Raw genomic sequence first — 27,500 nt, forward strand, 5'->3', positions numbered from 1 at the left:
TCTGTTTTCATCGCATAATTCCACAGTATTCTGCACTCTGCGTTGCTGAATCTTTTGCAATTTTTTCAATGAATAATGGAGACATCAAAGAAGAAAGATGTAGGTGGGAAGCGGTGTATTGCGGCCACCTTTAGCAACACAAACACAGCCGGTGTTTCATTGTTTACATTGCCGAAAGATGAGGCTGAAGCTTTACTATGGAACAGAGCGGTCAAGCGAACACGGTTGGATTGGACCACACACACAAAGTACAGTGTATTATGCAGCCATCATCTCGAAAGATCGTGTTTGGTGAGTTTTGAAGCATTTTAAGGGGGTCCAATTACAGCTCAAAGAGGCAAAAATAGCATTTTTTGCAAATATTTTGCTTTGAATGGGTTTTTGCAAAATTTTTGCCCTAGAAGGTAAAATGATGAAATCTAGGTCTAAGTCAGCCCTACATAGAGGTTTTTGTTTCATGTCTCTACGACATTGCTAACGGACGTTACAAGCAGTGTGGGTTTTTTTTCTTCCTAGGGGGCGCTAGCGCGCAATTTTCAATTTTGGGGTTTGGATGCTTAATATGTCAGGAAGGCCCACCGGACCGACGTGTGTGCCAAATGTGGTGAGTTTTGAAGCATGTTAAGGGGGTCAAATTACAGCGCGTAGGTGCGGAATAAAAAAGAAAGAATAATAATAATAATAATAAAACCTTACAGTTTCAATAGGGTCCGCAGGCCCATTGCAAAGGACTCCTGTGGAGTCCTTTGCAATGGGCCTGCGGACCCTAATAAAGAATAATAATAATAATAATAATAAAACACAGCAGTTTCAATATGGGCCTGCGGACCCTAATAAAGAATAATAATAATAATAATAATAAAACACAGCAGTTTCAATAGGACCGACTTACACATCTGTGAAGGCATCGTTAATGCTGAGAAGTGTTGTGGACTTTTGAGTGTGTTTGTGCACTTCCTGGTTTGTTCTGTCACCACGGTTGCCTATTAGTTTGACGCACACCTGTTTGTAATTACTGTCTCTTATTTAAGCCTGCCTTTTTCCGTTGTTTCGATCTCGCATCCTAGCTTTTGTTCTACACAGCAAGTGACGACGCTGACTCCCGATTTTGGTAAACCTGTTCTATTCTTGCTAGCTTCCGCTCCTAGCCTTGGTTCCTCTAGCTCCCACGCTCGTAGTTTCGTTTTGCCTGTTGTGCCTGATACAAGTTTTTCTGTTATTTCCCTATCAATCAATCAATCAGTGATTATTTATATAGCCCTAAATCAGTAGTGTCTCAAAGGGCTGCAAAAACCACAACACAAACCACAACGACATCGTCTAGCCCTAGCTCCCATGCTAGCGCTTTTGGTTCTTTTCTAGCTCTCATGCTAGTTCTGTTTGTTTGCCTTTTCTGTTTAGTACCAGTGTTTCTGTTTTTAGTTTAAATAAACCATTATTTCTTACCTTCACGCTGTGTCCAAGCCCGATCTGCATCTGGAAATAACACCCGCTTCGCCATGCCCAGTAAACGCCACAGAAAAGTACATACAGGTTTTGGAGCAACATTTGTTGCCATCTAAACAACGTCTTTTTCATGGACGCCCCTGCTTATTTCAGCAAGACAATGCCAAGCCACATTCTGCATGTTTTACAACAGTGTGGTTTCATAGTAAGAGTGCGGGTACTAGACTGGCCTGCCTGAAGTCCAGACCTGTCTCCCATTGAAAATGTGTGGCGAAATATAAAGTGTAAAATAGCACAACAGAGAACAACTTAAGCTGTACATCAAGCAAGAATGGGAAAGAATTCCACCTGAAAAGCTTCAAAAAATGGTCTCCTCAGTTCCCAAACGTTTAAGGAGTGTTGTTAAAAGGAAAGGCCATGTAACACAGTGGTAAAAAATGCTCCTGTGACAACTTTTTTTGGAATTTGTTGCGGCCACTAAATTGTAATTTAATGATTTTTTGCCCAAAAAAAAAGGAAGTTTCTCAGTTGGAACATTAAATATATTGTGTTTGCAGTCCAATCAAGTGAATATGAGTTGAAAAGCGTTTGCAAATAATTGTATTCTGTTTTTATTTACAATTTACACAACATGCCGACTTCACTGGTTTTGTAGTAGTTTATGTAACCTACAGCTTTCTTCTTTGACGTCTCCATTATTCATTGAACAAATTGCAAAAGATTCAGCAACGCAGATGTCCAGCAATCGGGTCTCACATTTAAGCCATCAGAGTGAATATCAATCAACACATCTCAGCTCTAATTTTCCGTGAATCACGCAGGGAAATGAGCATATTTATGTAAGCCAGGCTCAAAAAGGGACCAAAAACCCCCCAAAACAAGCACACACGCAGAGAGTCCTCTCAACGAGAAAAGGTGGTTGCTAGGCGACACAGAGCGAGTCCGCTCTTCGCCGAGGATGAAAACATTTTACGAGAGGGCCTTTTTTCAAGATACTTGTACGGATAACTCCGCCTCCTCGCGTATCCCCGCCGTCTGCCCGGCGCCATGCGTGGCTGGGTGACCCTACCTCTTGGTAGCGCGCCAGCCCCCCGTTGACGGCGGCGTCGATGACCCCGTTGAGGCACATGGTGAGGGGGTTGACGTTCTGCATCTGCCGGCTCTGACACTGCGTGATGAGCGTGCGCAGCTGCAGGTTCTTGTTCTCGATCACCTCGATGGCGTTCTCCAGCGGGCTCACCTCCACCTGTGCACACCAAAGGAACACACAGTAAAAATATTGCAGTGTACAATAAACATTACTAATATCAATATTATTAGTACAAATAGTAATATCATTTTTTGTATATTGTATGACTATGTTAAGGTAACGTGTGGAGTTCCCCAGGGTTCGGTCCTTGGCCCTGCACTCTTCAGCATCTACATGCTGCCGCTAGGTGACATCATACGCAAATACGGTGTTAGCTTTCACTGTTATGCTGATGACACCCAACTCTACATGCCCCTAAAGCTGACCAACACGCCCGATTGTAGTCAGCTGGAGGCGTGTCTTAATGAAATTAAACAATGGATGTCCGCTAACTTTTTGCAACTTAACGCCAAAAAAAGGGAAATGCTGATTATCGGTCCTGCTAGACACCGAACTCTATTTAATAATACAACTCTAACATTTAACAACCAAACAATTAAACAAGGCGACACGGTAAAGAATCTGGGTATTATCTTCCACCCAACTCTCTCCTTTGAGGCACACATTAAAAGCGTTACTAAAACGGCCTTCTTTCATCTCCGTAATATCGCTAAAATTCGCTCCATTCTGTCCACTAAAGACGCTGAGATCATTATCCATGCGTTTGTTACGTCTCGTCTCGATTACTGTAACGTATTATTTTCGGGTCTCCCCATGTCTAGCATTAAAAGATTACAGTTGGTACAAAATGCGGCTGCTAGACTTTTGACAAGATCAAGAAAGTTTGATCACATTACGCCTATACTGTATATACCTTTATATACATATATACCTATATATATATATATATATACATATATATATATAAATATATATATATATATATATATATACCTATACTGGCTCACCTGCACTGGCTTCCTGTGCACTTAAGATGTGACTTTAAGGTTTTACTACTTACGTATAAAATACTACACGGTCTAGCTCCATCCTATCTTGCCGATTGTATTGTACCATATGTCCCGGCAAGAAATCTGCGTTCAAAGGACTCCGGCTTATTAGTGATTCCCAAAGCCCAAAAAAAGTCTGCGGGCTATAGAGCGTTTTCCGTTCGGGCTCCAGTACTCTGGAATGCCCTCCCGGTAACAGTTCGAGATGCCACCTCAGTAGAAGCATTTAAGTCTCACCTTAAAACTCATCTGTATACTCTAGCCTTTAAATAGACTCCCTTTTTAGACCAGTTGATCTGCCATTTCTTTTCTTTTTCTTCTATGTCCCACTCTCCCTTGTGGAGGGGGTCCGGTCCGATCCGGTGGCCATGTACTGCTTGCCTGTGTATCGGCTGGGGACATCTCTGCGCTGCTGATCCGCCTCCGCTTGGGATGGTTTCCTGCTGGCTCCGCTGTGAACGGGACTCTCGCTGCTGTGTTGGATCCGCTTTGGACTGGACTCTCGCGACTGTGTTGGATCCATTGTGGATTGAACTTTCACAGTATCATGTTAGACCCGCTCGACATCCATTGCTTTCCTCCTCTCCAAGGTTCTCATAGTCATCATTGTCACCAACGTCCCACTGGGTGTGAGTTTTCCTTGCCCTTATGTGGGCCTACCGAGGATGTCGTGGTGGTTTGTGCAGCCCTTTGAGACACTAGTGATTTAGGGCTATATAAGTAAACATTGATTGATTGATTGATATTTAGGGACTGAATGTCCCTTTCGGACAGAGGACCCTATTGAATTTATAGCGTTTTATTCATTCTTTATTATTATTGCGCAGATTTGAGCTGTAATTTGACCCCCTTAACATGCTTCAAAACTCGCCAAATTCGCACACATCAGGCCTGGCGAACATTGCGATTTAATCAAAAAACCTAACCCCAAAACACAAAATTGCGCTCCAGCACTCCCTGGACAGAAAACACAGACAAAACTGCTCCTAGGAAGAAAACACAGACAAAAATTCCTGTAACTTCCAGTAAGAATGTCGTAGCAACATGAAACAAAAACTTCGATGTAGGTCTCACTTAGACTTAGATTTCATACACTGACATCCTTCAGCAAAAAATCTAAAGTAAGCTTGCAATTCCCCCTTCGAAACAAAAGTTTTGTAAAAACACTCAGCTTTGCCTCTTTCAGCTGTAATTTGACCCCCTTAACATGCTTCAAAACTCACCAAATTCGACACACACATCAGGACTGGCGAACATTGCGATTTGATCAAAAAACCTAACCAAAAAACCCCAAATTGCGCTCTAGCACCCCCTAGAAAGAAAACACAGACAAAACTGCTCCTAGGAAGAAAACAGACAAAACTGCCTTTAACTTCCAGTAGGAATATCGTAGTGACATGAAACGAAAACCTCCATGTAGGTCTCACTTAGACCTAGATGTCATTCACTGACATCCTTCAGCAAAAATCTACAGGAAGTTTGCAATTCCCCCTTCAAAACAAAAGTTTTGTTAGAACACTCACCTTTGCCTCTGTGAGCTGTAATTTGACCCCATTAACATGCTTCAAAACTCACCAAATTCGCACACATCAGGCCTGGCGAACATTGCGATTTAATCCAAAAAACTAACCCCAAAACTCAGAATTGCACTCTAGCACCCCCTAGAAAGAAAACACAGACAGAACTGCTCCTAGGAAGAAAACAGACAAAACTGCCTGTAACTTCCAGTAGGAATGTCGTAGCGACATGAAACAAAAACCTCTATATAGGTCTCACTTAGACCTAGATGTCATTCACTGACATCCTTCAGCAAAAATCTACAGGAAGTTTGCAATTCCCCCTTCAAAACAAAAGTTTTGTTAGAACACTCACCTTTGCCTCTGTGAGCTGTAATTTGACCCCATTAACATGCTTCAAAACTCACCAAATTCGCACACATCAGGCCTGGCGAACATTGCGATTTAATCCAAAAAACTAACCCCAAAACTCAGAATTGCACTCTAGCACCCCCTAGAAAGAAAACACAGACAGAACTGCTCCTAGGAAGAAAACAGACAAAACTGCCTGTAACTTCCAGTAGGAATGTCGTAGCGACATGAAACAAAAACCTCTATATAGGTCTCACTTAGACCTAGATGTCATTCACTGACATCCTTCAGCAAAAATCTACAGGAAGTTTGCAATTCCCCCTTCAAAACAAAAGTTTTGTTAGAACACTCACCTTTGCCTCTGTGAGCTGTAATTTGACCCCATTAACATGCTTCAAAACTCACCAAATTCGCACACATCAGGCCTGGCGAACATTGCGATTTAATCCAAAAAACTAACCCCAAAACTCAGAATTGCACTCTAGCACCCCCTAGAAAGAAAACACAGACAGAACTGCTCCTAGGAAGAAAACAGACAAAACTGCCTATAACTTCCAGTAGGAATGTCGTAGCGACATGAAACAAAAACCTCTATGTAGGTCTCACTTAGACCTAGATGTCATACAATGACATCCTTCAGCAAAAAATCTAAAGTAAGCTTGCAATTCCCCCTTCAAAACAAAAGTTTTGTAAAAACACTCACCTTTTCCTCTTTCAGCTGTAATTTGACCCCCTTAACATGCTTCAAAACTCACCAAATTTGACACACATACCAGGACTGGCGAAAATTGTGATCGCATCAAAAAACCTAACCCCAAAACTCAAAATTACGCTCTAGCGCCCCCTAACGAATAAAACACAGATTAAATTGCTCCTAGGAAGAAAACAGACAAAATTGCCTGTAACTTCCGGTAGGAATGTCAGAGATACATGAAACAAACACCTCAATGTAGGTATCACTTAGACCTACATTTAATTAATTGACATCTTTCAGCAAAAATCAACAGGAAGTTTGCAATTCCCCCTTCAAAAACTAAAGTTTTGTAAAAACTAGTCACCTTTTTTCAAACATTATCTCCTCTGAGCGCGTTTGTGGTGTCGGCTTCAAACTACCACAGGAGAGAGATTGGACCCTTCTGATAAAAAGTTGATGAAAAAGTTTTAATTACTGCTACGCTTTTGAGTTTATCAGCCTTTGAAGAACCGCTGCCCTGAAAACCATTTCAAAGATGGCCGCCGTGTGCAGACACAGTGAGAAGGACGTTTTTTTTTTCTTTATTTCCGTACCGTCTGCTGCTGGTGCACACGCACCAACATTCGTGAGGGAGGGGCTGTGATCGTCTATACCAAGATGGCTGCCAGGTGCCGTAGCTAAGCCGGTATGTTTTAAAGTTGTCGTTTGCCTGCATATCGTAAAAACAACCGTCCAACATTTTAAAATTAATTGTAAACTTATAGGTGCCGACCATCAGGGTCGAGTTGCGACGAGAGAGTGTGTCGATGTTAAGATATGATGCCGAGTTGGTAAGTCCATCTGTTTGCTAATAGTAGCTACTAGCCGTACCCATGTATTTTCAATGGGCGGTTAGCATCGGGTTTTAATCCCGTTTCCTCCTATGTTTCTACTACGATTGAATTTCTTTTTATGTCGAGTCTTTATTTTGGGTACTTACATATAGTGCCTACAAGTCTGATGTGTATACAACATTTTCTCTGTGTAATAATCCATCATCTATCTTCTAACGCAGCCAAAGCGGTCCCGTCCATTGCTGCTTGCAGTCCTATTCTTGTTGTTATTATTTATGTTACTATATACTGTTCTTTTTGAAAGATGATTATCCTGGGCAGGGTAGTACGGAGGATATTGGGTTAGTGCATGTGCCTCACAATATGAAGGTCCTAAATAGTCCTGAGTTCAATCCCGGGCTCGGGATGTTTCTGTGTGGAGTTTGCATGTTCTCCCCGTGACTGCGTGGGTTCCCTCCGGGTACTCTGGTTTCCTCCCACCTCCAGGGTGTACCCCGCCTTCCGCCAAAAGGGACAAGCAGTAGAAAATGGGTGGGTGGGTGGATTATCCTGGGCGGTAATGGGAAGCAGCCACTTGTGCAACCAAACAGCTGTTCATGATATACTTGGCAAATGCCAAGCTTTTTTCCACCTAATGTATGACAGGACAAACCATCATATCAAGCAAAGGTGTCCTGATTTGATATATCGAATGATATCGGCTTGCATCTGAAAGCGTGCCGATACAAGCAGTCTAGTTTACTCGACAGCTAGTTAACATTTAAATCAGGGGTCACCAACTGGGTGCCCGTAAGGACCAGATGAGTCGCCCGCTGGCCTGTTCTAAAAATAGCTCAAATAGCAGCACTTACCAGTGAGCCGCCTCAATTTTTTTAAATTGTATTTATTTACTAGCAAGCTGGTCTCGCTTTGCTCGACATTTTTTGATTCTAAGAGAGACAAAACTCAAATAGAATTTGAAAATCCAAGAAGATATTTTAAAGACTTGGTCTTCACTTATTTAAATAAATTCATTCATTTTTTTACTTTGCTTCTTATGACTTTCAGAAAGACAATTTTAGAGAAAAAATACAACCTTAAAAATGATTTTAGGATTTTTAAACACATATACCTTTTTACCTTTTAATTTCCTTCCTTTTCTTTCCTGACAATTTAAATCAATGTTCAAGTACATTTATTGTAACGAATAAAATTCTAAAGCTAAAATTCTTCATTTTAGCTTCTGTTTTTTCGACAAAGAATGTTTGTGAAATATTTCTTCAAGCTTATTATGATTAAAATTCCCCAAAAATATTCTGGAAAATCTAGAAAATCTGTAGAATAAAATTTAAATCTTATTTCAAAGTCTTTTGAATTTTCTTTTAAATTTTTTGTTCTGGAAAATCTCGAAGAAATAATGATTTGTCTTTGTTAGAAATATAGCTTGGTCCAATTTGTTATATATACTAACAAAGTGCAGATTGGATTTGAACCTATTTAAAACATGTCATCAAAATTCTAAAATTAATCATAATCAGGAAAAATTACCAATGATGTTCCATAAATTATTTTTTTAAATTTTTTCAAAAAGATTCGAATTAGCTAGTTTTTCTCTTCTTTTTTTTCGGTTGAATTTTGAATTTTAAAGAGTCAAAATTGAAGTTAAACTATGTTTCAAAATTATTATTTTTCTTCCTATTTTCTCCTCTTTTAAACCGTTCAATTAAGTGTTTTTTCATCATTTATTCTCTACAAAAAATAAAACATGTCATCAAATTCTAAAATTAATCTTAATCAGGAAAAATTAATACTGATGTTCCATAAATTATTTTTTTAATTTTGTCAAAAAGATTCAAATTAGCTAGTTTTTCTCTTCATTTTTTTCGGTTGAATTTTGAATTTTAAAGAGTCAAAATTGAAGATAAACTATGTTTCAAAATCATTATTATTTTTTCCTATTTTCTCCTCTTTTAAACCGTTCAATTAAGTGTTTTTATCATCATTTATTTTCTACATAAAACCTTCCATAAAAGGAAAAAAAAAACGTACGACGGAATGACGGACAGAAATACCCATTTTTTTATATATAGAGATTTATTTATTAAAGGTAAATTGAGAAAATTGGCTATTACTGGCAATTTATTTAAGTGTGTATCAAACTGGTAGCCCTTCGCATTAATCAGTACCCAAGAAGTAGCTCTTGCTTTCAAAAAGGTTGGTGACCCCTGATTTAAATGTTCTCCAATAGGCAGACAAGGTTGGTCTTTTCTTCTATTTTACTCAAGCCATTTGCAAAATGTAAACAGGGTAGGCAACTAGGAGCCAGCAGCTACACAACAGCTAAGCACACAATAGCACACAAGCTAGAAATGCATAAAAAGTGTCCTTCACTCAATGCTTTTCAAATATTTTACGAAGAATGAAAATAACTGCCGTCGCCTTTTTTTTTTTTCCCAGTGCTTCACTCTAACTTTCCTCATCCACAAATATTTCATCCTCGCTCAAATTAATGGGGAAATCGTGGGTTCTCGGTCTGAATCGCCCTCGCTGCTGGTGGCCATGATTGTAAACAATGTTCAGATGTGAGGAGCTCCACAACCCGAGACGTCACGCGCACGTCGTCTGCTACTTCCGGTACAGGCAAGGCTTTTTTATTAGCGACCAAAAGTTGCAAACTTTATCGTGGATGTTCTCTACTAAATCCTTTCAGCAAAAATATGGCGAAATGATGAAGTATGACACATAGAATGGACCTGCTATCCCCGTTTAAATAAGAAAATTTCATTTCAGTAGGTCTTTAAACACCGTGCATACTATTGGGCGATAAATGCCTTTTCAATTAAAAAAAAAAGCTGTCTGCCGTGAACGGAGGAGTCATTCGGGGGCCACAAATGCAACACAATGTGCTCGAGGAAGATAAAGCAATGTGAGTTTCGTCCCCTGTCCCATTCATGGTGTGACGAGTACAGCCGCGTCAAGGATAAACTGCAATGTTTGCAACGGTAAAATACAAACCCCGTTTCCATATGAGCTGGAAAATTGTGTTAGATGTAAATATAAACAGAATACAATGATTTGCAAATCATTTTCAAGCCATATTCAGTTGAATATGCTACAAAGACAACATATTTGATGTTCAAACTGATAAGAAAACATTTTTTTTGCAAATAATCATTAACTTTGGAAATTGATGCCAGCAACACGTGACAAAGAAGTTGGGAAAGGTGGCAATAAATACTGATAAGGTTGAGAAATGCTCATCAAACACTTATATGGAACATCCCACAGGTGTGCAGACTAATTGGGAACAGGTGGGTGCCATGATTGGGTATAAAAGCAGCTTCCATGAAATGCTAAGTCATTCACAAACAAGGATGGGGCGAGGGTCACCACTTTGTAAGCAAATTGTCGAACAGTTTTAGAACAACATTTCTCAACGAGCTATTGCAAGGAATTTAGGGATTTTACCATCTACGGTCCGTAAAATCATCAAAAGGTTCAGAGAATCTGGAGAAATCACTGCACGTAAGCGATGATATTACGGACCTTTGATCCCTCAGGCGGTACTGCATCAAAAACCGACATCAGTGTGTAAAGGATATCACCACATGGGTTCAGGAACACTTCATAAAACCACAGTCAGTAACTACAGTTGGTTGCTTCATCTGTAAGTGCAAGTTAAAACTCTACTATGCAAAGCCAAACACATTTATCAACAACACCAAGGAACGCCGCCGGCTTGGCTGGGCCCGAGCTCATCTAAGATGGACTGATGCAAAGTGGAAAAGTGTTCTGTGGTCTGACGAGTCCACATTTCCAATTATATTTGGAAACTGTGGACGTGGTGTCCTCTGGAACAAAGAGGAAAATAACCATCTGGATTGTTATAGGCGAAAAGTGTAAAAGCCAGCATGTGTGATGGTATGGGGGTGTATTAGTGCCCAAGGCATGGGTAACTTACACATCTGTGAAGGCACCATTAATGCTGGAAGGTACATACAGGTTTTGGAGCAACATATGCTGTCATCCAAGCAACGTTATCATGGACGCCCCTGCTTATTTCAGCAAGACAATGCCAAGCCATGTGTTACAACAGCGTGGTTTCGTAGTAAAAGAGTGCGGGTACTTTCCAGTCCAGACCTGTCTCCCATCGAAAATGTGTGGCACATTATAAAGTGTAAAATACGACTGTTGAAGGACTGAAGCTCTACATAAAACAAGAATTCGAAATAATTCCACTTTCAAAGCTTCAACAATTAGTTTCCTCAGTTCCCAAACGTTTATTCAGTGTTGTTAAAGGGGAACATTATCACAATTTCAAAAGGGTTAAAAACAATAAAAATCAGTTCCCAGTGGCTTCTTGTATTTTTTGAAGTTTTTTTCAAAATTTTACTGGTCCCAGAATATCCCTAAATAAAGCTTTAAAGTGCCTTATTTTCGAAACCACAATCCATTTCCCTGTGACGTCATACAGTGCTGCCAATACAAACAACATGGCAGTTACCACAGCAAGATATAGCGACATTAGCTCGGATTCAGACTCGGATTTCAGTGGCTTAAGCGATTCAACAGATTACGCATGTATTGAAACAAATGGTCAGAGTATGGAGGCAGATAGCGAAAACGAAATTGAAGAAGAAATTGAAGCTATTGACACTATTCGGCCATAGCGTGGGTGTACCTAATGAAGTGGCCCATAGCATGGCTGCCTTATTAGCATCGCCGGTAAAATGTGCGGACCAAACGATCAGGACTTTCGCATCTTGTGACACTGGAGCAACTTAAATCCGTCGATTGGTAAGTGTTTGTTTCGCATTAAATGTGGGTATCTAGTTTCAAATGTACATACAGCTAGCGTAAATAGCATGTTAGCATCGATTAGCGTAGCATGTTAGCATCGATTAGCTGGCAGTCATGTTGTGACCAAATATGTCTGATTAGCACATAAGTCAACAGCATCAACAAAACTCACCTTTGTGATTTCGTTGACTTAATGGTTGCAAATGCATTTGCAGGTTATCCATACATCTCTGTGCCATGTCTGTCTTAGCATCGCCGGTAAAATGTGGAGACACTCTGGCACATTCAATGGGGGTCTGGCGGCAGATTTCTTGCCAGTGGTGCAACTTGAATCCCTCCCTGTTAGTGTTGTTACACCCTCCGACAACACACCCACGAGGCATGATGTCTCCAAGGTTCCAAAAAATAGTTGAAAAAACGGAAAATAACAGAGCTGAGACCCGGTGTTTGTAATGTGAAAATGAATATGGCGGGTGTGTTACCTCGGTGACGTCGTTGAAAGACCGATAAACAGAAAGGCGTTTAATTTGCCAAAATTCACCCATTTAGAGTTCGGAAATCGGTTAAAAAAATACATGGTCTTTTTTCTGCAACATCAAGGTATATATTGACGCTTACATAGGTTTGGTGATAATGTTCCCCTTTAAAAGAAAAGGTGATGTAACACAGTGGTGAACATGCCCTTTCCCAACTACTTTGGCACGTTTTGCAACCATGAAATTCTAAGTTAATATCATTTGCAACAACAAAAAAAGTTTATGAGTTTGAACATCAAATATGTTGTCTTTGTAGCATATTCAACTGAATATGGGTTGAAAAGGATTTACAAATCATTGTATTCTGTTTATATTTACATCTAACACAATTTCCCTACTCCTATGGAAACGGGGTTTGTAGTATCGGGTCACTCACATGTCGCCTTGTCGCACCGACAGCTTAATCCTCTCCCTAATGGAGCTTCTGCCAGTCGCATATTTCATACGCCATTGCGCCGCCATCGCTGCTTCTCTAAGCCACAATTTCACAGCGCGCTACACCCTCCACATCCGCCTGTGCGTAGATCACCACAGAATTGGCACCTCGTGCAAAACAGGGTGTGCATTCAGCGACGAGAAGAATGCAATTTTCCAATCCCTCTCAAAAATTGGACATTCGTCATGAAGGCAATTAGATGTTTAGCACGGCGCCCGATAAGAGATTCTGTGTAGCCAATAAGCCCAAACTCATGACCGAGGCCATTACGGTGCTTCAATGCAGGGACTTGGATCGATATTGGACGACAGTGCTCTAACCTGCTAAAGTGGATTATTTTGTTTTTTTTCAACTCACCAGCTCTCGCTTGTCCACCTCGAACCACCGGGAGATGCCAGGAAGACTCTGGACCAGGGTCAGGGTGGTCCGCTCCACCCACAGGCTCTGCAGAGGCACACAGGCATGATGTGCTTATAATAGTCATAATCCATATGAATTGTAAATGGCGGATTAAGCAGCGCTGCGAAGGCAAACATCTACTTTATAAGGTAGGAGGAGGTCATGTGTCAGGTCTTAGAGCTGCTGTCATCAATTGAAGTTGGCGTGCTCGTCAATACACATCAGACAAGGTCGCTCTGACAGCATAATTGAAATGCCAGCATTCACTGCAGGCTGTGTACAGTAGTATCTGTCCTACTATGCAATAGTGGAACATAAATAAATTAAAGCCGCAAGCAGCGTTGGTCGGGTCCGCCTTTGGCCGCTGCCAAGCCGTGGTCTAAGTCAGACCTACATAGAAGTTTTTCTTGTTTCATGTCTCTATGACATTCTTAACAGAATTTACAAGCAGTTTTGTCAGGGTTCTTTCTTAGGGGGCGCTAAAGCGCAATTATGACTTTAGGGGTTTGGTTTTTTATCAGATGGCAATTTTCGCCAGTCCTGATGTGTGTGTAAAATTTGGTGAGTTTTGAAGCATGTTAAGGGGGTCAAATTACAGATTGGCGTTTCTGGATGGGTCCTTTGGGGCTGTTTTTCTGCTAAGGGGACAGGATGATTGATCCGTGTTAAAGAGGGAATGAATGGGGCCACCCCTATATATATATATATATATATATATATATAGGTGTGGGAAAAATCACAAGACTACTTCATCTCTACAGAACTGTTTCATGAGGGTTTCCCTCAATCATCAGGAGGGGTTCATGTGGGGGCAATGAAAGGGTTAATTTAGCTTGTGGATCGATGAGGACGTAGCGGTCTTCTGACTCGCTACACAACCCATGCAACCTTTATTGATCCGATGCTCTTTAATGCCACAAAACCTGCAGAGGAACACAGCATGCACATATTGGATGTGATATTTGGATGAAATATATCCTGCCTCTAAGTCTGGTCTAACTAAACACAGCTACTATATTTAGTGGCACAGTAACACACCTGCGACACAAACACTAAACACAGCTACTATATTTAGTGGCACAGTAACACACCTGCGACACAAACACCTGCACCGGCAACACACAAGTCATGAATACAGAAACATCAATATTCCTACAATTAGAGCACCTTGAACTCGTTCTCCTTGTCCTTGGTGCCCTTGTGAAAGGGACGGTCGTATCGGAACCTCCAGATGTGGTTGAACTTGTAGAAGCTTTTGATGTTGTCGGGCACGCCGTCTCGCTGCAGCACGTCCTGGCTCTCAGGGATGGGGGTCACGGCGTAGATCTGCAAGTCTGGAGGTGGTGCGTTAAAGAAAGCGGGAATTTTGAATTGCGACAAGCGAAGATCGCTGCAATCAGACGACGACGATGCCACCCCGTACCCTGTACAGCAGGGGTGTCCAAACTTTTTCCACTGAAGGCCGCACATGGAAAAATGAAATCGTGCGGGGGCCAGTTTGATATTTTGTCATTTTCAAACCAGAATCTCATTCCGGTTTGCAGCCGAGTGTGAAGCGACCGGAATGAGAATCAGCACCTCCAAGTCCGAGTCCATGGTTCTCGCCCGGAAAAGGGTGGAATGCCATCTCCGGGTTGGGGAGGAGACCTTGCCCCAAGTGGAGGAGTTCAAGTACCTAGGAGTCTTGTTCACGAGTGAGGGAAGAGTGGATCGTGAGATCGACAGGCGGATCGGTGCGGCGTCTTCAGTAATGCGGACGTTGTACCGATCCGTTGTGGTGAAGAAGGAGCTGAGCCGGAAGGCAAAGCTCTCAATTTACCGGTCGATCTACGTTCCCATCCTCACCTATGGTCATGAGCTTTGGGTCATGACCGAAAGGATAAGATCACGGGTACAAGCGGCCCAAATGAGTTTGGAGCTCTCCCTTAGAGATAGGGTGAGAATAATCAAATGTGAAGACACTCTGGTACATTCAATGGGGGTCTGGCGGCAGATTTCTTGCCAGTGGTGCAACTTGAATCCCTCCCTGTTAGTGTTGTTACACCCTCCGACAACACACCCACGAGGCATGATGTCTCCAAGGTTCCAAAAAATAGTCAAAAAAAACGGAAAATAACAGAGCTGAGACCCGGTGTTTGTAATGTGAAAATGAAAATGGTGGGTGTGTTACCTCGGTGACGTCACGTTCTGACGTCATCGCTAAAAGACCGATAAACAGAAAGGCGTTTAATTTGCCAAAATTCACCCATTTAGAGTTCGGAAATCGGTTAAAAAAAATAGATGGTCTTTTTTCTGCAACATCAAGGTATATATTGACGCTTGCATAGGTTTGGTGATAATGTTCCCCATTAACCACAAGTAAAGGTGAAAGAGCATGATTAGCGAGCAGTCATGCCAAATATGTCTGATTAGCACATAAGTCAACAACATCAACAAAACTCACCTTTGTGATTTCGTTGACTTAATTGTTGCAAATGCATCTGCAGGTTATCCATACATCTCTGTGCCATGTCTGTCTTAGCATCGCCGGTCAAATGTGGAGACACTCTGGCACATTCAATGGGGGTCTGGTGGCAGATTTCTTGCCAGTGGTGCAACTTGAATCCCTCCCTGTTAGTGTTGTTACACCCTCCGACAACACACCCACGAGGCATGATGTCTCCAAGGTTCCAAAAAATAGTCGAAAAAACGAAAAATAGAGCTGAGACCCGGTGTTTGTAATGTGAAAATGAATATGGCGGGTGTGTTACCTCGGTGACGTATCGCTAAAAGAGCGCAAAACAGACAGATGTTTAATTTGCCAAAATTCACCCATTTAGAGTTCGGAAATGGTCTTTTTTCTGCACCATCAAGGTATATATTGACGCTTGCATAGGTCTGCTGATAATGTTCCCCTTTAACTACAAGTAAAGGTGAAAGAGCATGATTAGCGGGGAATCAGAGAGGATACACTGCGCCTCCGCCTGGTAGATGGTCTGGTCGGGCTGGTTGACGTGTTGCATGGCGATGGCGTGCGGGAACTCGCCGAGCATCCTCTGCTGGAAGGCCTCCAGCCGCTCGTAGTCGTGGCCGCGGCAAACAAACTCCTTGTTCTGCGGGTTGGAGGCAAAAGCACGGCGGGGTTAGCCTGACATCTAGTGGCGGCGCGACGCAACTGCACCTTCATTAAATGCCACTTAAAGCCAGATCTGTGAATGTCACCTCCCTGGCCCAAGGACGCCTGGAGAAGGAAAGTTAATTCTCCCTGAGGGCTTATTGCTTCTTTGGCAGTGGTTAAAGGTCTGCAAGTTGTTCTCACAACACATATGGAAGTCAAAGTCAAATTCAAGCACTTTCAAACCTCGCTTCTGGGATAAAAAATGGACACTCGTTTATATATATTCTTAATTATGTTTTGGAATAGCATAGCTCGGTTGGTAGAGTGGCCGTGCCAGCAACTTGAGGGTTGCAGGTTCGATTCCCGCTTCCGCCATCCTAGTCACTGCCGTTGTGTCCTTGGGCAAGACACTTTACCCACCTGCTCCCAGTGCCACCCACACTGCTTTAAATGTAACTTAAATATTGGGTTTCACTATGTAAAGCGCTTTGAGTCACTAGAGAAAAGCGCTATATAAATATAATTCACAATTCACATGTGTTTTCAAAGAATAGAATAACTGGATTAAAACAAAACATGCTTGGTTGTAGACAACCTCAATGTACCTAACAGGGCATCCTTCAATCAAAAGATCAATAGCACATTTTTAGGCCATTTTCTGAATTATTATGGGTTAAAATTAGCTTTTTTTTTCTACATCTTGAATTAGGTTCGAATGGCAAAGTTATAAAACCAGTTTCACGTTTGCTCATGTCAACAAAAATGCCCTTTTCAAAACTAGTGATAATGCAATTTATGATTCAATTTTACCTCTTAAAATGTTATTTTATATATATATATATATATATATATCCATCCATCCATCCATCCATCCATTTTCTACCGCTTGTCCCTTTTGGCGTCGCAGGGAGGGGGGCTGGAGCCTATCTCAGCTGCATTCGGACGGACAGCGGGGTACACCCTGGACAAGTCGCCACCTCATCACAGGGCCAACACAGACAGACAGGATGTCTAGGGACTATTTAGTGTTGCCAATCAACCAACCCACAGGTGCATTATATGTATGTATATATATATATATATATTTTTTTTTTTTTCATGACTAATTACAATGTAGATAGTCACCGAAGGCATCAAAACTATGACACCTGCGAAGTGAAAATAATTTCCGGTGGCTACCTCTCGAAGCTCATCGAGAGAATGCCAAGAGTGTGCAAAACAGTAATCAGATCAAAGAGTGGCTATTTTGAAGGAACTGGAATATAAAACATGTTTTCATTTATTTTGGTGCACCATCCACTTTAGTCGCCAGATCGCAGTAGAGTGTTGGATATCTTAAAATGTGTTTTGTGGCAATTCCAACTTTGACCACAGTGTCAGTTGCTTAGAAGAGTAGCACTTTCCATAATTTTCAGTAAATTGCATTGCAATATGATTAACCCCACCCCCCCACCTTCCTATAATGCGAGATCCACCCAGAATAAATATATAAGAATCTCTTCCTAATATAAATATATGTATATATATATATATACATATGAATGAATCTTTGGGTGTCCCACGATTCGATTCAATATCAATTCTTGGGGTCACGATTCGATAATATATCGAATTTTTTCGATTCCGTTCAATTTTAGATTCAAAAACGATATTTTTCCGATTCAAAACGATTCTGTTTTCATTCAATACATAGATTTCAGCAGGATCTACCCCAGTCTGCTGACATGCTAGCAGAGTAGTAGATTTTTGTAAAAAGCTTTTATAATTGTAAAGGACAATGTTTTATCAACTGATTGCAATAATGTAAATTTGTTTTAACTTTTAAACGAACCAAAAATATGACTTATTTTATCTTTGTGAAAACATTGGACACAGTGTGTTGTCCAGCTTATGAGATGCCATGCAAGTGTAAGCCACTGTGACACTATTGTTCTTTTTTATTATTTTTATAAATGTCTAATGATAATGTCAATGAGGGATTTTTAATCACTGCTATGCTGAAATTATAAGTAATATTGATACTGTTGTTGATAATATTCATTTTTGTTTCACTACTTTTGGTTTGTTCTGTGTGGTGTTTGTGTCTCCTCTCAATTGCTCTGTTTATTGCAGTTCTGAGTGTTGCTGGGTCAGGTTCGGTTTTGGAATTGGATTGCATTGTTATGGTATTGCTGTGTATTGTTTTGTTGGATTGATTAAAAAAATAAATAAATAAATTAAAATATATATTAAATGAAAAAAAAATTGATTTAAAAAAAAATGAGAATTGATTCTGAATCGCACAACGTAAACGATATATATATATATATATATATATATATATATATATATATATATATATATATATATATATATATATATATATATATATTAGGGGTGTAGGAAAAAATCTATTCGAATACGAATCGAATCGTTTACGTTGTGCGATACATATATATATATATATATATATACACAGTATATATTTATATATATATATATATCTACAGTATATATATACACACACACACATATATATATATATATATATATATATATACATATATATATGTATACATGCCTACAGACGGCCCCATTTTTTCCTATTCAAAGCATGCAGCAAAATCATCTTTGCATGCTAATGTTTTATTTTTTATTTTTTATTTCAATGAATGGCAAGGGAGCTATGTAAACAAACTTTAAAAACTGCCAAAATATGGGTACTATTTATCATCCTAGTCACTGCCGTTGTGTCCTTGGGCAAGACACTTTACCCACCTGCTCCCTGTGCCACCCACACTGCTTTAAATGTAACTTAGATATTGGGTCTCACTATGTAAAGCACATTGAGTCACTAGAGAAAAAGTGCTATGTAAATATAATTCACTTCACCTCACAAGATTGACTCGTTTAATGCGGGACTATTTTTTTTAAGCTGCCTTTTTTGTCACCTGAGATAAATGTGCGAGGAAAATTAAACCACCTGTTAAAAGTGTTGTTAAGATTGTACATTTTAAAAAAAAAGTCCTTTACTCTTAGGAAAAAGGGGAACTTCTTTCCGTAGAATCCAACCCTGAAGAATTCCGGCTCCAGCCTTTGCTGGTCCATGATCTTGTCATAGAGGGATGCCTCCATCATCTAGTGAGACAAATGCAAACTTGATTAGCAAAGACTATCAGAAAAATAAATTATACAACTCAAAATAGAAATAAAAATATGTAAAAAAATAGTAAGATAAGATTAAGTCTGATATAGCTCACCCTCATCTTGCTGAGGTTCCTGTAATCATAGTAGGACTCGTACTGGTCTGCCAGCTCTCTGCACAGGATGATGCCGTTCTCCCAACACTGTGACAAGACACAAAATATGAGGCTGGCTGTGTCGTTACTTAGCGACGGAGCTGGCTTCAGCCCCTGAAAGCACAAGAAGACGACGCCGCTTTTGTCTCACCTTGCCTCTGTCGAAGTTCTGCACGATGGTGAGGTGCAGGAACTCTTTGCGCTGCCACTCGCTCTGCATGGGGTAGTTGAGGAACTCCCGCAGAGGCCTGTCAGACCACTCCAGGAGCTCGTCGTACAGCAGCAGGGTGTAAGACGCCTCTGTGATGCACGCACAAAAGTCACGTTGGCAGTGTGCATTCATGCCCCGCCTCGGCCTTTTTGTGGCCCCAAACAAGATTTGCTTGGTGGCCCGATTTCGGTCTTTAATATGACTCATGTAGTCAGTCGTCCTTTGAAGTTTGCGGCTTGTAAAGGTGACTACGTGGGTGTTATTTCAATATCTGGAGAGCTTTTTGAATGGTAACTAAGTCGGTACCAATTTTTGCATGATATACTAGTTACTATGGTAATATAATTAGTTACTATGGTAACCTAATACGTTAGTATGGTAATCTACGTCACAGAAGCTCAGACGAGGCACCAAGCAGTGTGGGTGGGGAGAGTTTCCACATACTGTAGTGTTTCCAGAGCGGCCAGCCTGAAATGTGGGTGTCAGGGACAGATGCTGAATGAGATTTTTATAAAAAAGTTTTAAAGCTTAATGAAATATCAGATATATGAGATTGTAGGTGTTGTTGTTTTTTTTACCCTTCACGTTGCATTTTTGTTTAGTTTTGCTGGATTGTAAAATATGTCGATCGAGAGGCGGTGTGACGTTCATAGGCTATCGATGCTTTCATCTAGCAAAGCTGAATTCGACCAAGCAACCCCCCCGTACCAGAAAGCACTTGATGAAAGCGGATACAATTTCACCCTCACCTATGAACCCACGCTAGGAAACCAACCAAAAAAAGAGCAGAAAACGAAACAACATCATCTGGTACAACCCCCCATTCAGCAAAAACGTCTCAACCAATATCGGCCACAAGTTCCTCACTCTGATCGACAAACACTTCCCCAAAGGCAACACCCTAAGAAAAATATTCGACAAGAACAACATTAAATTGAGCTATAGCTGTATGAATAACATTCAACAAATCCTTTCAAACCACAACAAAGCAATTTCAAAAGGACTGCCTACCCCCAGACTAAACGACTCTGAAACCAATAAAGAATGTAACTGTCGCAAGAAACCTGATTGCCCTCTCAACGGGGGGTGCTTACAAACATCAGTCTTTAATATGACTCATGTATTCAGTCGTCCTTTGAAGTTTGCAGCTTGTAAAGGTGACTACGTGGGTCTTATTTCAATATCTGGAGAGCTTTTTGAATGGTAACTAAGTCGGAAACTGGTGTTTCATGCTCTCGATCAGGGGTGTGTCATTTTCAGAGGTGGGTAGTAACGCGCTACATTTACTCCGTTACATCAACTTGAGTAACTTTTGGGATTAATTGTACTTATAAGAGTAGTTTTAACGCAACATGCTTTTACTTGAGTATATTTATAGAGAAGAAACGCTACTTTTACTCCGCTCCATTTATCTACATTCAGCTCGCTACTCGTTACCGATTTTTATCGATCTGTTAACGCACACTTTGTTTGTTTTGTCAGACAGACCTTCAAAGTAGGATCTGTCACATGCCTGCGTTTCACCAATCAAATGCAGAATGTGCAAAGCAGCAATCAGAGCAAAGGGTGGCTATTTGGAAGAAACTAGAATATAAAACGTTTAAGTTATTTCATCTTTTTTGTTATTGTGTTCATTCATAGATTTAAAGCCTTCAGTGACAATCTACAATGTAAATAGTCAGGAAAAAATTAAGAAAACACATCGAAATGAGAAGTTGTGTCCAAATTTTTGGCCTGTAATATATATATATATATATATATATATATATATGTATATATATATATATATATATATATATATAAATATATATATATATATATATATATATATATATATATATATGTATGTATATATATATATATATATATATATATATATATATATATATATATATATATATATATATATATATATATATATATATATATATATATATATATATATATATATATATATATATATATATATACACATATGGGGTGTAATTTATTTTAATTAACCCGTATAAATCATGCTTCTTATTTTAAACTGTTTTTGATAGATTGGGAAAAAAAGAAAAAAAAAATGTATATATATATATATATATATATATGTATATATATATATATATATACACACACACACATATGGGGTGTAATTTATTTTAATTAACCCGTATAAATCATGCTTCTTATTTTAAACTGTTTTTGATAGATTGGGAAAAAAAGAAAGAAAAAACATTTATATATATATATATATGTATATATATATATATATACATACACACACACACATATGGGGTGTAATTTATTTTAATTAACCCGTATAAATCATGCTTCTTATTTTAAACTGTTTTTGATAGATTGGGAAAAAAAAGAAAGAAAAAAAATAAATAAATATATATATATATATATATATATATATATATACATAGAGAGAGAGAGAGAGAGAGAGATATTTTTAATTGAATTGTTACCCCCAAGAATCGAACGGAATAATGCATTGCTTAAATATTCACAGCCCTAATATATATATATATATATATATACAAGTGCCCTCCATAATTATTGGCACCCCTGGTTGAGATGTGTTTTTTAGCTTCCAATTATTTTATTTTTTTTCTAAATAATATGGGACCTTAATGGAAAAAAAGAGAAAAATCCAACCTTCAATACAAGTGCATTTATTCAGTGGGGGAAAAATCCCACATAAAGAAATAATTATTTGACATCAAATAATGTGTGTCACAATTATTAGCACCCCTGGTGTTAATATTTTGTACAACCCCCTTTTGCCAACAAAACAGCACCTAATCTTCTCCTATAATGTTTCACAAGATGGGCAAAGACAGAAAGAGGGATTTTCAGCCATTCCTCTTTGCAGAATCTCTCTAAATCATCCAGAGACCTGGGTCCTCTCCTCTGTACTCTCCTTTTCAGCTCACCCCACAGGTTCTCAATGGGGTTGAGGTCAGGGGACTGAGATGGCCATGGGAGGAGCTTGATTTTGTGTCTGGTGAACCATTTCTGTGTAGATTTGGCCATATGTTTAGGGTCATTGTCTTGCTGAAAGACCCAGTGACGACCCAGCTTCAGCTTTCGGGCAGAGGGCAACAGATTTTGATTTAAAATGTCCTGGTATTTCAAAGCATTCATGATGCCATGCACCCTAACAAGGTTCCCAGGGCCTTTGGAAGTGAAACAGCCCCACAGCATCACTGACCCACCCCCATACTTCACAGTGGGTATGAGGTGCTTTTCAGCATGCGCATCTTTCGTGGTACGCCAGACCCACTTAGAGTGTTTGTTGCCAAAAAGCTCAATCTTGGTCTCATCTGACCAAAGCACACGGTCCCAGTTGAAGCCCCAATACCGTTTGGCGAACTCCAGACGCTTGCGTTTATGATTGTGAGTGAGGAAAGGTTTTCTCCGTGCATGCCTCCCAAACAGCTTGTTGGCGTGTAGACAGCGCCTGATGGTTGATTTGGAGACTTTGTGACCCCAGGATGCTACCATTTGTTGTAATTCTGTAACAGTGAGCTTTGGAGATCTTTTGATTTCTCTTACCATCCTCCTCACTGTGCGTGGTGGCAAAATAAACTTGGGTCCTCGTCCAGGCTTATTTACCACTGTTCCAGTTGTTTTGAACTTCTTAATTATTCCTCTCACAGTGGATATGGGCAGCTGCAGTTGAGTGGCAATCTTCTTGTAGCCTCTGCCTGACCTGTGAAGGTCGACGCACATCTGCCTCACTTGTATGCTGTGTTCCTTTGTCTTTCCCATGTTTAAGAGTGGATAAGAGAAATGGCCTCGGTGTCACGTCATATTTATACCCCAGGGAAACAGGAAGTGATGAATTACTAATTAAATGTTCCTACGTACTCTGGTAAACTTTGTAAACTACTGTAGAAATGACAGAAATGCTTCAATTATATTTATTTCCTGGGAATTGTTAAGGGTGCCAATAATTGTGGAACAGGTGATTTAATGAAAAATAATTATTTTTTAGTCAGGGATTTTTTTATTTTCTTACAATTCATTTGAGTTGAAGGCTACATTTTCCTACAATTTTCAGTGTGACAGTATTCTTCTGCAATAAACACTGAATTTATTTTAAGGCTTTTAACACATCTCAACCAGGGGTGCCAATAATTATGGAGGGCACTATATATATATATATCTTATATACTGTGATGAGGTGGCGACTTGTCCAGGGTGCCAGGGTGTAATCCGCCTTCCGCCCGATTGTAGCTGAGATATATATATATATATATATATATATATATATATATATATATATGTGCACCCCTAATAATTTAATACCAAGAAATACTGCATTAATATTACTTTACGAGTTATGTAAATATGCCTGTTTACTATAAATAATCACGTATTAACAATAAACAAAAAGACTACATTGGCGACAACAATTCAGTTCAATAGTCATGTGTTTTTATTCCATATAATGTCAAAAGTTCATATGAAAAGGTAAAAAAAAAATAAGTTGATAGGACCAAGGGAGTAGAAAAGTGTTTGATTACTCATAGCGCAGTAAATCTAATTCAAAACTGCTATGCAGCATCGGCATTATTTAAAATTGTACACGGAACACAATTAATGGGCAACAAGCTGGAATAAACCGATCTTTTTTAGACAATACATATTTGTTAACAATGTTCGGCGACAATATAAAGTTAAACAGTGCGGCATTTTTACAAATACAGCCGTAAATCTGCGGTGATGACGGCGTTCGAAGCTGTGCAAAATGAGCAATTATCCCTATGGGATTTTGAATGGACCCCAGTTAACTGAACAAAAACTATTACAACAAACAAGCTGACTCACCGCTGAATACAATCTTCGCAGAAACGAGGTATAATTGTATCGATTGAGGCAATTCAGTCCATGGAAGTGAAACAAGCAAACACCTGCAGAGCACAGTGGCTTCAGACCCATCTTTTTGGTTTGGCTTTTACCTACATTTACAATTATATTTATTTATAAAACATTCAGACTTTACTTTTTATCTTATTAGTTATGCTGGATTGTATTTAGTTGTATTCATTTATTAAACATTTCTTCATAATATGTTTTACAATTTTTTTAATTCTTAGTCCTGATTCTATCTACAAACCCTGTTTCCATATGAGTTGGGAAATTGTGTTAGATGTAAATATAAACGGAATACAATGTTTTGCATGTCATTTTCAACCCATATTCAGTTGAATTCACTACAAAGACAAGATATTTGATGTTCAAACTCATTAACTTTAGAAATTAGAATTTCATGGCTGCAAAACGTGCCAAAGTAGTTGGGAAAGGGCATGTTCACCACTGTGTTACATCACCTTTTCTTTTAACACTCAATAAACGTTTGGGAACTGAGGAAACTAATTGTTTAAGCTTTGAAAGTGGAATTCTTTCCCATTCTTGTTTTATGTAGAGCTTCAGTCCTTCAACAGTCCGGGGTCTCCGCTGTCGTATTTTACGCTTCATAATGTGCCACACAGGTCTGGACTGCAGGCGGGCCAGGAAAGTACCCGCACTCTTTTATTACGAAGCCACGCTGTTGTAACACGTGGCTTGGCATTGTTTTGCTGAAATAAGCAGGGGCGTCCGTGATAACGTTGCTTGGATGACAACATATGTTGCTCCAAAACCTGTATGGACCTTTCAGCATCAATGGTGCCTTCACAGATGTGTAAGTTACCCATGCCTTGGGCACTAATACACCCCCATACCATCACACATGCTGGCTTTTCAACTTTGGGCCTATAACAATCCAGATAATTATTTTCCTCTTTGTTCTGGAGGACACCACGTCCTCTGTTTCCAAATATAATTTGAAATGTGCACTCGTCAGACACCAGAACACTTTTCCACTTTGCATCAGTCCATCTTAGGTGAGCTCGGGCCCAGAGAAGCCGGCGGCGTTCCTTGGTGTTGTTGATAAATGGCATTAGCTTTGCATAGTAGAGTTTTAACTTGCACTTACAGATGTAGCGACCAACTGTAGTTACTGACAGTGGTTTTATGAAGTGTTTCTGAGACCATGTGGTGATATCCTTTACACACTGATGTCAGTTTTGGATGCAGATACCGCCTGAGGGACCAAAGGTCTGTAATATCGTCGCTTGTGTGCAGTGATTTCCCCAGATTCTCTGAACGGACCGTAGATGGTAAAATCCCTAAATTTCTTGCAATAGCTCGTTGAGAAATGTCCGACAAACGCGGTTACCTGTGTAGTTCTGCGCCTTGAGATGGAGGTCGTACAGCTTGTGGATGTATCGGATGTACATCTCCTCCTTGTTCAGCTCCGTTTTGTAGAAGTTCTACAGAGACGAAACCCGCCGTGAGCCATCTTGGATCTGAGGGGGTGCGCCCCGAACACGACTCACCAGTAAACTGACGGTGCATCCTATCTTCTTGCCGTCCACTTCCCCCAGTTTCATGCAGTCCCTGTGACAAAAAAGCACGGCGTTCAGCAGAGACAAAAACAAACAAAAAAAACCCACGGCGGTGTTTCTATCACCTGTAGTCCAGCAGCCTCTCCATTAGTCGCGTGACGGTGGCGATGAGGGAGATGCCGCTCTCCCTCCAGGTCTCGCGCTCGATCTTCTTCAGCAGACTGCGGGGGTTGGGGGGGACAAGACAGGCCGAGATGAAACACAAAGGAGGGCCGCGGTGATCCATGCGGTCCCGAGTCTCGGCGCCATCATTTTTCTATTTCTTTTTTTTTTGTTTTGTTTTGACAAATGCGTCCAAAATTGGCATTGACAAAGACGACACACAGAGAGAACAAAAGAGCGTCTTACCTAGGGTAGGGACCAAACAGGGGAATGCTACTCCAGGCAGGGAAGCGTAAGGCGGGATAAATTAATAGGATTAATATCAGCACACACACACGCTCACACTGTGGAGTGCTTCTCTCTTTTCGGGGCAAAAGTCAATTCATCAGCAAAAATCATTCATTTCAATGAGTTTTGCGGATATTCGACCTTGCCGGAAACAACAAGAAAGCTCCATATCTTACTGGTTAGTGTTGGGGTTAGTGGATGCTCAATAGATATGACCTTTGACCCCATAGTCCTCAAGCTTTTTAAAACTTCATAATTAAGAAAATAGGACGGAATCTTCTAATTAGGGATGGGTACCATTCACATAAGAACCCATACAGTGCCAAGTCCCCATATAGGAAAATTGAAACCGGTACCAATTTTCGGTACTTTTTTGCGGGTTAAAACATATTAATTGTTTTTAAAGTTAAAAATTTAAAGTACCAATGATTGTCACACACACACACACATAGTAGGTATGGTAACAATTTTCTCTGCATTTGACCCATCCGCCTTAATCACCCCCTGGGAGGTGAGGGGAGCAGTGAGCAGCAGCTGTGGCCGCGCCCGGGAATAATTTATGGGTTATTTAACCCCCAATTCCAACCCTTGATGCTGAGTGCCAAGCAGGGAGGTAATGGGTCTCATTTTTATAGTCTTTGGTTTGACCTACCGATCTCAGAGCAGACACTCTAACCACTGAGCAGGTTTACGTACTTTGGAGCCTTTTTTGAGTCAATTTCTTTGTTAGCATTGAAAATTGCAACATTACCGAGACGTAGTGCTGCTGGAGTGATCGTCGGGCGTGGCATGACGTGATTTTATGTGAATCCATGCTCGCTAGGACTGGCAAGGTTCGGTCAGTGTCACAAAAGTACTGAATTAGGTACCCAAGCCTAGTTCTAATATGCAATAATGTTATATTGCACTACAGAATATATATATATATATATATATATATATATATAT

General features: G+C 40.1%; 1 protein-coding gene across 5 annotated transcripts in view; it reads right to left on the reverse strand.

Annotated features, from left to right (window-relative positions):
- The window catches only part of dock4b (dedicator of cytokinesis 4b), a 334,184-nt gene that overhangs the window by 71,029 nt on the left and 235,655 nt on the right, over positions 1-27,500 (reverse strand). For 3 of the 5 annotated variants that reach the window (XM_061914566.1, XM_061914569.1, XM_061914564.1), the window contains 11 exons: positions 26,511-26,537; positions 26,228-26,323; positions 26,094-26,154; positions 25,934-26,027; positions 19,657-19,805; positions 19,467-19,553; positions 19,240-19,344; positions 16,081-16,222; positions 14,298-14,464; positions 13,089-13,175; positions 2,516-2,692 (listed from right to left, as the gene is read on the reverse strand). In XM_061914566.1, coding sequence (XP_061770550.1) covers positions 2,516-2,692; positions 13,089-13,175; positions 14,298-14,464; positions 16,081-16,222; positions 19,240-19,344; positions 19,467-19,553; positions 19,657-19,805; positions 25,934-26,027; positions 26,094-26,154; positions 26,228-26,323; positions 26,511-26,537 — 1,192 coding nt within the window. The remainder of the gene's footprint in view (positions 1-2,515; positions 2,693-13,088; positions 13,176-14,297; positions 14,465-16,080; positions 16,223-19,239; positions 19,345-19,466; positions 19,554-19,656; positions 19,806-25,933; positions 26,028-26,093; positions 26,155-26,227; positions 26,324-26,510; positions 26,538-27,500) is intronic. The other 2 variants (XM_061914568.1, XM_061914565.1) reach the window with 1 other exon arrangement.

The sequence above is a fragment of the Nerophis ophidion genome, linkage group LG10 (genome assembly GCF_033978795.1).
Source record: "Nerophis ophidion isolate RoL-2023_Sa linkage group LG10, RoL_Noph_v1.0, whole genome shotgun sequence".
NCBI classification, from domain to species: domain Eukaryota; kingdom Metazoa; phylum Chordata; class Actinopteri; order Syngnathiformes; family Syngnathidae; genus Nerophis; species Nerophis ophidion.